Raw genomic sequence first — 13,619 nt, 5'->3', positions numbered from 1 at the left:
AGCAAAATGTATCAAAAGCCCATGACAAACACGCACACCAACACCCATCACGATCTTAACAGGCCAATCTCTGACCCAGCCACCGGAATGTCGGGAGTCTCCTGCCTAACCGCAGAGTTACTACTCACAGAAACATCGCAGCGCAGAGAAATGAGAATCCTCCCACGTGACCTTGGCAAAGGCAGCAGTTAATAAACTCTGATTCATCCTTACAATGGAACACTGTGCAGATACTCACAACAATTAGATTTGTACTTATACGGAAGGACTTCTTAGACCCGTCACCAGCAAGGAGCAGAGCAGAGAACAACGTGTCTAGTGTGTTCCCAGGGTCCCCACCTGCGCTCTTGGGCACACACCTGCAGACACACAGGGAGGCTGGAGCCCCCCTGGACCACCACACGGTCGCCCTCCAGGAGAGGGAGAAACAGACACCTTCTCTTTGTATTTGATACATATGGAGGTCATTTAGATTTTATATAGGACTAGTATCAAAATGTCTCAATCTAATAAAGAATTATAATTTGTCAAATAATTGTTTTAAAAGAGAGAATTTTCAATGTTATACATCCTTTGATCACATCAAAAAATTTACCTTAAAGAAAGAAATGAACAAGTACTCCAGGATGAAAACGCAAGGATGACCACCAAATGTTCATAAAATTAAAAATGCAGGCCGGGCGCAGTGGCTCACGCCTGTAATCCCAGCACTTTGGGTGGCTGAGGCAGGTGGATCATGAGGTCAGGAGTTTGAGACCAGCCTGGCCAACATGGCAAAACCCCATCTCTACTAAAAATGCAAAAATTAGCCGGGCGTGGTGGCAAGCGCCTATTGTCCCAGATACTCAGGAGGCTGAGGCAGGAGAATTGCTTGAACCTGAGAGGCAGAGGTTGAAGTGAACCGAGATCACACCACTGCAGTCTAGCCTGGCCAACAGAGCAAGACTCTGTCTAAAATAATAATAATAACAGAGATTTAAAAAATGCAAACAGCCACAATAGGAAAACATTGAATTCACACAGAAATTAACAGCACAGACCACTGCAGAACCCTTACTGGCGTGGAAAGATGTTAAGGACGCCCTGAGTGTAAGAAAACAGTGTAGAATGAGATGCTATTACAGACGGGATCTGTGTACAAGGTCAATCCTTAATGACTACCCCCCAAATATCCCCAAGGATTATCTCTAGGCATCAGATGGAGACATTTTTGCTCTTAATCTTTCCAAACTTTTCTGATTTTTCCAATTATGTCTATGATCACCATCCCTACACATGGCACCCAAGCCCCTTCACATTCGGCCTTTTCCCTGAATAATCCTGACCTCCTCTGTCCCCTCACTGCCACCCAAGCACCTTCACACTCGGCCCTCTCCCTGAATAACCTTGACCTCCTCTGTCCCCTCACTGCCACCCAAGCCCCTTCACACTCAGTCCTTTCCCTGAATAACCCTGACTTCCTCTGTCCCCTCACTGTGACCCTGCAGACCTCATCTGCTGTCACCTCCTGCCTCGAGCCTCCAAGCTCCCGGCACGGGCAGGAGCCTCAGGAAAGGTACATCCTGGCCCCATTTCCCCCGCGAGGCGGTGAGCTTAACAACGGCAAGGCACGTCCATGCATGCGGAAGAGGCCGGAACACGAAGCCCACAGTAATCACACCACCCGTGCCTTTCTAGGTATAGCGCGCGGGGGAACCGCAGATCCAGACCCAGTATTTGAGGAAGGCAGCCGGGCCCTCCCAGAGCAAGGATTCAGCTCGGCAGCAGGGCAGGTGCACGCAGCATAGTATTTTGGGAAGCCACCCTTGCCTGGCGAGCCCACGTTTCCAGAGAACTGTGACACGTTTCTCCTGGCACCGAGCATTCCGTGATCCACGGCCCGTGAGTCAGAGAAATGGCAAAGCCTCCCTGGAGGCTGGGGAGGGCGGCAGTGATTCCTGGGCGAGCAACAGGGCCTGCCCACCTCCTGGAGGCCGGGGAGGGCGGCGGTGATGCCGGGGCGGGGGACGAGTCTGCCTACCTCCTCTCGTTGTCATCCAGGTGAGCGAAGAGCACATTCTTGGAGATGGCCTTGGCCAGTGCAGTCATGGTCTTGTAGTCCTTGGGAATCACCTGAAGCAGAACCAAAACATCACCACGTGAGCCACCCTGGCCTGATGCTGTGACGCGGCCTGAAATCTCCCTATTCCACCCTCAGCTTGCCGTTATCAGGCAATGGTACAAACATGCAATTTGAAGTTTAATGTGTATTTCACCACTATTTTTTTTTTAAACAGTCTTGATCACAGCTCCCTGCAGACCTCCTGGGCTCAGGTGTTCCTCCCGCCTCAGCCTCCCAGGACTCTGTCCTGTCTCCCCTGTGCCCTCTGGTCTGCGACAGTTCTTCACACTCTCCTCATGTGACACGAGCAGGGCTCGTCAGGCATTCTGCAGAGCGTCCTGCAATTTGGGTTTATCTGAGGTTCTTCTCATGGTTAGACTGAGGTTCTGGGTCTCAGGGAGGTAGAAGACCCCAGAGGCGGAGTGCCCTAATAAATGTTTAACAGTGCTTGTGCTAGCTTTAATTAGCTGATTATAAAAGTATTAAGGGCTGGGCGCGGTGGCTCACGCCTGTAATCCCAGCACTTTGGGAGGCCGAGACGGGCAGATCACGAGGTCAGGAGATCAAGACCATCCTGGACAACATGGTGAAACCCCGTCCCTACTAAAAATACCAAAAAAATTAGCCGGGCGAGGTGGCGGGCGCCTGTAGTCCCCTGTACAGCTCCTGTACTCAGGAGGCTGAGGCAGGAGAATGGCGTGAACCCGGGAAGCGGAGCTTGCAGTGAGCCAAGATCGTGCTGCTGCACTCCAGCCTGGGCGACTGAGCGAGACTCTGTCTCAAAAAACTAAATAAATAAATAAACAAACAAACAAACAAAAAAGTATTAAGCACTGGGGAAAGGAATGGGGTGTGCGTGTTTAGGAAACAGAGTCTCAGTTCTGCAAGGTAAGAAGGTTCTGGATATGGTGGTGGTGACAATTCCACAACAATGAGAATGTGCTTAATGCCACTCAACCATGCACTCAGAAATGGCTAAGACGGTATTGGAGACTGACTTGTGTCTCCCCAGAAATTCACATGTGGAAGCCCTAACCAGCTATGGTATTCCGAGAGAAGCCTTTGGGAGGTGGCTGTGGTTGGATGGGGTCATGAGAGGAGGGCCCTGAATAATGGGATTTGTGCCTGTATAAGAAGAGACGAGAGAGGCTGCAGGAGCATGGGAGGCACACAGCCCAGGACAGTGTCTCTGCTGACTCCAAGGACCTGGGTGCTAGCGAGTCCCTTCCCTTCCCTGAGCCTGCGAGGATCCTAAAGCCGCCCTGGGGCTGCAGAGACCCCACACAGAGCTGCTCCCATGAATTCGAGCTCAGCTCATCTGGCAAAGACAGTAACAAACCAATCCCGCCCAGAACTGCGTCCGCCATCACCCACGTAGTCCTCCCTCCAACCAAAATGACACTGAGGCCTCAGGAGGACGAGGGTGCCCTGTGGGGGTCCAGGGAGCTCACGGGTGACAGCCACATGCCGAGGCCTGGGGACGGGAACCCCGTGAGCCTCACCTTCCTGACATAGGACACGGCGTCCTCCTCAGTGTACACCTCGGCGCTCACGCCTCCTCGCCGGCGGCGGGCCTTCACCACGGGGTTCGGGGGGGTGGGCGACACCTCCTCATCGTGGGAGTCCGACTGTGAGTTCGACTTCTGCCGCGCCAAAATCTGCCTGTTTTCTTCCTGTGTGGGAGAGGAAAACACAGAAAGGAAGTAAGAACCTGGCTGTTGTAGCCCGGCACAGGGCTCGCGCCTGTGATCCCAACACTGTGGGAGGCCCAGTGGGAGGATCGCTTGAACGCAGGAGTTGGAGATAGGGTTAGGCTTTGTGTCCCCACCCAAATCTCATCTTGAATTGTAACCCCCATCATCCCCACGTGTCCAGGGAGAGACCTGGTGGAGGCAATTGAATCATGAGGGCGGTTTCCCCCTTGCTGTTCCTGTGATCGTGAGGGAGTTCTCATGAGAGCTGATGGGTTTCCAAGGGGCTCCTCCCCCTTCACGCAGCACTTCTCCTTCCTGCCGCCTTGTGAAAAAGGGGCTTTGCTTCCCCCTCGCCTTCTGCCATGATCATAAGTTTCCTGAGGTCCCACCAGCCATGAGGAACTGTGAGTTAATTCAACCTCTCTATAAACTACCCAGTCTCAGGTGGTTCTTTATAGCAGTTTGAAAATGGACTAATACACCCTGTCCCTACAAAAAAAAAAAAGAACCAGCTGTAAGTGGTTTCACCTAGAGTCGTAGTTTCTGAGAACCTGTCAACATTTCTGTGTATGTATCAGTTTTGTGAGACATTGAAAAATAAAGTGAGTGAGGCTGTCTGGGTAATTTTTATAACTGCCTGTAAATCCACAATTATCTGAAAATTAAAACTTTAATTTGCTTTTTAAAGTGGGTGAGAGGCTGAACTGGCGTGGGGTTTATGGAGGCTGAGATGACAAGCACCTGGAGGTCTGCTGGGAGGAGGGGACTGGAAGTTGAGCCCCGAGTCACCGTGCAACAACCATGGTTGTGTCCTCCACGTGGCTTGGGGTTGCTCCAAAGCCCATCCTGCCTTGAGCTGTGGATGGCAGGACGCACCACCCCTGCAGACATTGCTCCTGCCCACAGACAAGTGCACCGACCACTGTCCACAGCTCTTCAGCCACTCTAAGCCTCATGCATCCGGCGTGGTCTTAGCCTGTGCATTTCAGTCCCACCAGGGCAGATGTGCCTTTCCTCCTGCACCTGGAGGACTTCTGTTTGCATAACCTGCAGCCTAAACACTGACCTCCACCACCCTCAAAGGTGGGCTTAGGACCAGGGACGGGGGGGCTCTGTGGTCTGAGGACACACCTGGCCCTGAGCTGAGCCCCTTTCTTGCTGCAATTCTGCCTCTTTGGGAAAAGGGTGAAGTAAGGGGTGGGAGGAAGGAAGGAGGGAAGGAGGAAGGAGAAAGGGAGGAGGGCGTAGGGAGGAGGGAGAGGAAAAAGCAGGAATCAGCAGTGCCAGGCAGCCTGGAGAACCCAGGAGCCTAGTCCCCGTCCTAAGGCCACACCAGGTAGCCCAACTCATGGGGACCATAGCTGAGCACACTCCTTTCCTAGAGTGCTGTGTGACCCTTAGTAAGTTGCTTGACCTCACTGGGACTTATCTGTGAGGGGAAATGAAGACACGTGTCCCTGGCATTGTAGCAAGAAGAGACGAGACTTCAGGCCAGGTGCGGTGGCTTCAGGCGGGATGTGGTGGCTTCAGGCCGGGTGTGGTGGCTTCAGGCCGGGTGTGGTGGCTCACACCTATAATCCCAGCACTTAGGGAGGATCATTTGGCCCCGGGAGTTCAAGACCAGCCTGGGCAACATAGTGAGACCATATCTCAAAAAAAATGTGTTGGCCAGGCACGGTGGCTCACACCTATAACCCCAGCACTTTGGGAGGCCAAGGCGGGTGGATCATGAGGTCAGGAGATCAAGACCATCCTGGCTAACACAGTGAAACCCCTTCTCTACTAAAAATACAAAAAATTAGCTGGGTGTGGTGGCGGGTGCCTGTAGTCCCAGCTACTCGGGAGGCTGAAGCAGGAGAATGCCATGAACCCGGGAGGCGGAGCTTGCAGTGAGCCGAGATCGTGCCACTGCACTCCAGCCTGGGCAACAGAGCGAGACTCCATCTCAAAAAAAAAAGAGAAAAAAAATTATTTTAAGGAAAAGAGATTTCAACCTGTCCTAACAGATACGAACTGCTCTGTGTGCAGAAGCAATGCTGGCTCACGTGTCCTGAGTGTTCACCTTGGTCACTCATGCCCTACTCAGCCTCGAGGTGGGTGCGGCCCCCAACCCCTCACACAGATCAGGCACACAAGGCCCTCGCTCTCCCTCCCGGCCTCACCCTGATCCAGCTTCCCGCCTTCCTGCTGGTCCTCTGAGGGCTTTGGTCCCCCACAGCTGGGGAGCTTCCCAAAAAAAGATGGCAGCCCCATCAGGCAGGGCCTTGCTTCATGGACCAGGAGGTGGAGGAGGAATTCAGGGGCAACCAGGCCAAGTTCCCTACCAATGCCTTCTGACACCCCAAGACCCAGACGTGCCCACCTGTGACAAGGCTGAGACCGCGGTTCTGAGGTGCCCACCCTCCAGGGGCACAGATGCTCTGACAGATGCAGATACCATGGGTGAAAGTCATCAAGATCCAGACCTGGGACTACAGGAGCCCAGGAGCCCGGGAGCCGGGCAGTCCCCCAAGGCCAGAAGCCCAGGTGTCCTGTGGCTGCTCCTCCTCTTCCCTTTTACTGTGGAAATTCCCAAACTACACAAGAGTAGACAGAGTAATACAATGAATCACCAAACGACCGTCACCCACCCTCAACCATTATCCAAATGGAGGCAGTCCTATTTCCTGTCACCTCCACACACTTCACACAGACACAGACACAGACACACACAGGATGGAAGCAAATCTCAGATATAGCATTTTAAATACTTCAATATCTATCTCTAAAATACAACTTGTTAAAACATAACCACAATCCCCATTATCATCTTCTGTGAGTTGGATGCTGTTTGTCCCCCCTGAAATTTGATCCTCAATGTGGTGATGTTGGGAGGTCCATGAATGTAATTTTTTATATTAATTAATACAATTCATGTTACATATAAAATATACATATAACAGTAGGAAGATACACCATGAAAATATCTAGAAAAGAGACAAAAAGAGAAAAAACATGTGTGTGTGTGTATATATATATATAATATGTTTTTTATATATATACACATATAGCAAAAACATTCCAGGAGGCTCAATATCTGATTAACACCAGTTCCAGAAGACAAAATAAAATAGAAATTTGCCAGAAATAAAAGAAAAATTTCCCTAAACTGAAGAACATGAGTGTCTTGGTTGACAGAGCCCACAAGATTTTCATCCTAGTAAAAGGATCTCTTACACTGTACTTCCAGGAATGAGAATTTTCCAAAAGCTCCCATAGAGAAAAGTCAGGTCACCTACAAAGGACTGACAGTAAGAATGGCTCAAACTTCTCAAAAGAAACACTAGATACTAGAGAACAATGAAACGAAGCCTCCAACATTCTGAAGGAAACTTCCTTTCAAGCTAGACCTTTATACCCAGCTAAACTAGCATTCATGTTTGTAGTTATAATAAAGGCGTTTCCCCAGTATACTTGATTGATAATTTTTAACTTTTAGAATGCACTTACAGGCCGGGTGCGGTGGCTCAAGCCTGTAATCCCAGCACTTTGGGAGGCCGAGACAGGCGGATCACGAGGTCAGGAGATCGAGACCATCCTGGCTACTACGATGAAACCCCGTCTCTACTAAAAAATACAAAAAACTAGCCGGGCGACGAGGCGGGTGCCTGTAGTCTCAGCTACTCAGGAGGCTGAGACAGGAGAATGGCATGAACCCGGGAGGCGGAGTTTGCAGTGAGCTGAGATCCGGCCACTGCACTCCAGCCTGGGCGACAGAGCGAGACTCCGTCTCAAAAAAAAAAAAAAAAAAAAAGAATGTACTTACAGACAAAGCATAAAAAGCATAATTCTGTTTTTGAAAAAAATAAATAAATATTATCAACGCAGACAATGCAAAATGAAAAGTTCAGATAACAAAAAGGTAATAAAATTTTGAAGAGGAAACTAAGCAGGGTGGATATGTGAAGACCTTTGCCTTTTAAAATGGAGAATCAAAGAATATAGTTCACAATGAAATTATAAAGGGGTTAGTGTATTATTTAAAGTTTAGGATTTTAGAAGGGAAATAATAAATGATTTTGAAATGGTGATACAACTATGCTGGGAAGATGGAGAGAGAAGGTGGGGTCATCTGGAATTGCCCAAAGTCAACAGAGGGTGTTGAAAATTTTAGTTATTATTTACCACCACTCTGACCCAAGCCAGCATTCGTCTCTCATCTAGAATATTGAGATGGCTATTCTTGCAGTTAGGTATTTTATTAAAGCACAAATCAGGTTTTTACTCCTGGTAATGACAAACTAAGTTGTTTAGATTGAGCTTTCTGGAGAGATTGACTAGAAAACCTTGATGAAATGTTAAAAATGTATTTTTGAAAGCATCGTAGAGCTACCACAGCAGAGAAGAATTACAAGGCCAATTTCAAGGAGACAGAAACCCAGAGAGGCGAACACAGCACTTGGAACCATGAGAAGTGTCTACAACAAGCAGCCGAGAAATGACAGGCTGAGGTTTCAACAGATTTGCAGAGGTAGGAAAGACCAAAACTGGAATTTAGGGCCTGCCTAGGGAAAGGGATCCTAGTAAATCCTCCAGATTTTGTGCTTTGGCCCAAAAGATTTTCTGTGGACACTAGAAGGAAGGATGAGCTGGGATTAAGCCAGCCTCCCTGGGACTGAAGCTCAGCTCAAATCATCTTAGTCCCTAATTGGATCACAGTGATCCAGGATTGCCAGCACCCCTAGGTTAGCCATTTTTCCAAGGCAATTACAGATTCTCTCAAAGGGAATATATCAGCTTCAAATTTTCTCTTTAATTCTTCATATGTAATGCTGGGAACTCAATCAAAAATAACTCAGATACAAAGAGACAAGATCATGTAATCAAAACCCAAGAGAAGCAACAGACAACACAAAACAATCCCCTCAAGGGATGCAGATCATGGAATTAATGGACGGAGCCTTTAAAATAATTATGCTCAGTATGCTCAAGGAAATAAAAGATGAAACCGAGAACACTGGCAAGGAACTAAGAAAAAAAATAATTTTTAAGGCATATGGAAATGCGAGAATCTAAAAAACATAAAAATTGGAACTAAGAACTTGGTGGATGGGTTTAACAGCAGATGAGAAACACAAGGGAAGAAATTAATAACCTGGAAAACAGATGAAAATATCCAGACTGAAGTACAAAGACAGGAAAGGAAAGCAACTACAGAAAAGTGCTGAAGAGCATGTGGGCTATGGCAAAAAGCTCCAGTTTATGTGAATTTGAGTTCCAGATGGAGGGGAGAGAATACAGCAGAAGCAATGTTTGAAGAGATCATGAGGAAGAATTTTCCTAAACGAATAAAAGACATCAGGCCACAGACTCAACAAGCACACAAACTCCTACACAGGATAAACCTGCATAGCATGGTAAACCGCAGGAGCCAAAGACAGAGAAAAGCCGGGCGCGGTGGCTCAAGCCTGTAATCCCAGCACTTTGGGAGGCCGAGACGGGCGGATCATGAGGTCAGGAGATCGAGACCATCCTGGCTAACACGGTGAAACCCCGTCTCTACTAAAAAATACAAAAAACTAGCCGGGCGAGGTGGTGGCGCCTGTAGTCCCAGCTACTCGGGAGGCTGAGGCAGGAGAATGGCGGGAACCCGGGAGGCGGAGCTTGCAGTGAGCTGAGATCCGGCCACTGCACTCCAGGCTGGGTGACAGAGCAAGACTCCGTCTCAAAAAAAAAAAAAAAAAAAAAAACAAAGACAGAGAAAAACCTAAAATGCAGCCAGAAGAAAAAGACATTACCGGCCAGGCGTGGTGGCTCACGCCTGTAATCCCAGCACTTTGGGAGGCCGAGGCAGGTGAATCACCTGAGGTTGGGAGTTCAAGACCAGCCTGACCAACATGGTGAAACCCTGTCTCTACTAAAAATACAAAAATTAGCCAGGCATGGTGGTGCGTGCCTGTAATCTCAACTAGTCGGGATGCTGAGGCAGGAGAATCGCTTGAACCCGGGAGGCAGAGGTTGCAGTGAGCTGGGATTGCATCACCGCATGCCAGCCTGGGCAACAGAGGGAGACTCTGTCTCAAAAAAGAAAAGAAAAGAAAAGAAAAGACATTACCTTCAAAAGGGCATCACAGACCTGACGGCTGACTTCTCGATGGAAATAACAAAAATCAGAAGACAAGAAAGACAGCATCGAGGTTCTACTCCTCATCCACTAACTGCCAACCTAGAATTCTATACCCAGTGAACACAGCCTTCAAAAATGAGGGTGAAATACAGCCAACTGCAGACAAACACACGGAAAAATCCATTCCCGATAGGCCCACTGGCAGGAAAACACTAGGAGCTGTACCTCAGACAGGAAGAAAATGACCACTGGGGGAAACTTGGAAATGCTGGAAGAAATGAACCAAAGAACGTGGAAGTGTGGGGGTAAATCTACACACACGCTAGCCACATAAAATACAACACAGGCCCGGTGTGGTGGCTCACGCCTGGAACCCAGCACCTTGGGAGGCCGAGGAGGGCAGATCACCTGAGGGCAGGAGATCACCTGAGGTCATAAAGCCAGCCTGGCCAACATGGTGAAACCCCATCTCTACTAAAAATACAAAAATTAGCCAGGCAGGCACCTGTAATCCCAGCTACTCGGGAGGCTAAGGCAGGAGAATCACCTGAACCCGGGGGACAGTGGTTGCATTGAGCCGAGATCGTACCACTGCACTCCCGCCTGGGTGACAAAAAAACACTCCACCTCCAAAAATAAAAAATAAAAAAAAAAAAACTCGGGCGCAGTGGCTCACGCCTGTAATCCCAGCACTTTGGGAGGCCGAGGCAGGTGGATCACGAGGTCAGGAGATTGAGACCATCCTGGCTAACACAGCGAAACTCCATTTTTACTAAAAATACAAAAAATTAGCCGGGCGTGGTGGCGGGTGCCTGTAGTCCCAGCTACTCGAGAGGCTAAAGCAGGAGAATGGCGTGAACCCGGGAGACAGAGCTTCCAGTGAGCCAAGATCGCGCCACTGAACTCCAGCCAGGGCGACAGAGGGAGACTCTGTCTCAAAAAAAAAAAAAAGAAAGAAACCCCATCTCCACTAGAAAAATACCAAAAAAGTAGCTGGACGTCGTGGTGTGTGCCTGTAATCCCAGCTACCCAGGGGGCTGAGACAGAAGAATCACTTGATCTGGGAGGTGGAGGTCGCAGTGAGCTGAGATAGCGCCACTGCACTCCAGCCTGGGTGACAGAGTGAGACTCCATCACAAAAAAAAAAAAAAAATACAAGACAGATTGCACACTCCCCTGCCCACTAGAACCCTCCAATGGCCTCTGATCTGAGTTGAAACAGAATTATGTCAACCAGGAAGGCCCTGCATGATCCGCCCTCAGCCCCATTCCCCTCACCTGCCCCAGGGCTCTCTGCTGTCCTCCCACACGAAACACACTCCCGCCTTTCACTTGCGATTCTCTGCCAAGGACAGCCTTCATCGATGTCTTGGGACTCCTCCCTTCCCTCCCTAAGTCTCCACTCAAATGTGAACTTCTTGGTGCAGGAAAACCCTCCCAACACGCCTCTCCTCCCCTCCAGCGTTCTGCAGTCCTCTCAGCAGGGGACACGGTCTCACAGTTACATATCTGATGTACTTTGCATCTTAACTATGGTTATTGTCTGGCTCCCTCACTAGGATACTGCCTGGGCTTGATTCACAGCTAAATCTCTGGTGCTTAAAGCAGTGCCTATGTACAGTAAATGCTTAATACATATTTGTTTAATAAATATCAATGAGACAAGATCATGTGACCAAAGAGACAAGATCATGTGATCAAAAATCAAGAGAAGCAACAGACAATACAAAGAGATCCCCCCAGGGGAAGCAGATCATGGAATTTGTGGACAAAGACTTTAAAATAATTAGGCTCAGTATGTTTGAGGAAATAAAGGACAAAACTGAGAACACTGGAACAGAACTAAAAGGAAAATGTTTTTAAAGCCAAATGGAAATGCTAGAATCCAAAAACATAATAATAAACAAAAAAATTATTTCAATTTTTGAAGAAAACAACATTTTAAATTCACATCACAGAGTAACCCAAGATATATTAACAAAATTGTAAACACTTTCCTTCTTTTCTTACTTGGTATTTTATCTGGGCTTTGACTACAACCATGCAACAAAAGAAAAAGACGGGGAGGATAAGGAGGGGATGGGGAGGAGAGCTTGCATATAAAAAAGAACCCAAAGAGAACACTTTTTTTTTTTTTTGAGACGGAGTCTCGCTCTGTCACCCAGGCTGGAGTGCAGTGGCCAGATCTCAGCTCACTGCAAGCTCCGCCTCCTGGGTTTACGCCATTCTCCTGCCGCAGCCTCCCGAGTAGCTGGGACTACAGGTACCCACCACCTCGCCCGGCTAGTTTTTGGGGGGTTTTTTTGTATTTTTTAGTAGAGACGGGGTTTCACCATGTTAGCCAGGATGGTCTCAATCTCCTGACCTCGTGATCCGCCCGTCTTGGCCTCCCAAAGTGCTGGGATTACAGGCTTGAGCCACCACGCCCAGCCTTTTTTTTTTTTTTTTTTTGAGACAGAGTCTCATGCTGCCGCCCAGGCTGGAGTGCAGTAGCGTGATCTCAGCTCACTGCAAGCTCCACCTCCTGGGTTCACACCATTCTCCTGCCTCAGCCTCCCGAGTAGCTGGGACTGTAAGTGCCTGCCACCACATCTGGCTAATTTTTTTGTAGTTTTAGTAGAGACGGGGTTTCACCGTGTTAGCCAGGATGGTCTCAGTCTCCCGACCTTATGATCCATCCACCTTGGCCTCCCAAAGTGCTGGGATTACAGGCGTGAGCCACCACACCCAGCCAATAACACATTTTTTAAAGAGCTGAGGGAGGGAGGCCAGGCATGGTGGGCTCACGCCTGTAATCCCAGCACTTTGGGAGGCCAAGGCAGGAGAATCACTTGAGGCCAGGAGTTCGAGACCACCCTGGGCAACATGGTGAAACCCCATCTCTACTGAAAATACAAAAATTAGCCAGGCCTGGTGGTGTGCTCCTGTAATCCCAGCTACTCGGGAGGCTGAGGCAGGAGAATCACTTGAACCCAGGAGATAGAGGTTGCAGTAAGCTAAGGTCGTGCCACTGCACTCCAGCCTGGGTGGACAGACTGAGACTCTGTCTCAAAAACAAGAGCTGAGAGGGGAAGGGGGTGAGGGTTGGAAAATGACCTGTTGGGTGCCATGCTCACCACCCGAGTGGTGGGGTCATTCATATCCTAGACCACAGCGCCACACAACATCCCCATGTAACAAACCTGCACATGTACCCCCGAACCTAAAATAAAGGTTGGAAAAAAAAAGAAGTTAAATAAGAAGCCATCAACAACAACAGAAAAACATTTCAAGTGCTGAGCTACTGGGATCAGCATGGAATTTCTTCAACTTCGTGCGTGTTGCTGTAATGTTAACACAACACAAACAAATTGGAAGAAACCATGTCATAATAAAAGTAAACTATTGCGTGCCACTGTGCAGACATAAACACCACTAAAACCACCTAAATACATAACAAGTCCCAGAAGCAATGCCCCCACCAGGTGCACACCCAGAAGACGGGGCTCCTCAGGAAGGGGCTGGTGCTTCTCAGACACTCAGAGGCCTGAGTGTAAACTAACGCAACGCCCAGCAGTCCTGTCTCCAGCTGCACTGAATGGGTGCCGGCTCTGAGGGTGACCGGTCTCCACTGCATCCTGCTCACCAGGCCTGGCAGCTGGCGTCTCCACTGCTGGCCACCCCACGCTAATCGACCTCAGGGATCGGCTGCACAGGACCCACTCAGGAAAATCACCAC

At 49.1% G+C, this 13,619-nt stretch overlaps 1 protein-coding gene across 5 annotated transcripts in view; it reads right to left on the bottom strand.

Annotated features, from left to right (window-relative positions):
• The window catches only part of PRKAR1B (protein kinase cAMP-dependent type I regulatory subunit beta), a 186,798-nt gene that overhangs the window by 134,229 nt on the left and 38,950 nt on the right, over positions 1-13,619 (bottom strand). For all 5 annotated transcript variants that reach the window (XM_033194641.1, XM_033194644.1, XM_033194643.1 and 2 more), the window contains exons 3-4: positions 3,604-3,774; positions 2,021-2,112 (exon numbers count right to left, since the gene is read on the bottom strand). In XM_033194641.1, coding sequence (XP_033050532.1) covers positions 2,021-2,112; positions 3,604-3,774 — 263 coding nt within the window. The remainder of the gene's footprint in view (positions 1-2,020; positions 2,113-3,603; positions 3,775-13,619) is intronic.

The sequence above is a fragment of the Trachypithecus francoisi genome, unplaced genomic scaffold (assembly GCF_009764315.1).
Source record: "Trachypithecus francoisi isolate TF-2019V2 unplaced genomic scaffold, Tfra_2.0 Lachesis_group4, whole genome shotgun sequence".
Taxonomy (NCBI): Eukaryota; Metazoa; Chordata; class Mammalia; order Primates; family Cercopithecidae; genus Trachypithecus; species Trachypithecus francoisi.
The sequence above is the reverse complement of the archived record's forward strand: the minus strand, read 5'-3'. Positions and strand labels throughout refer to the sequence as shown.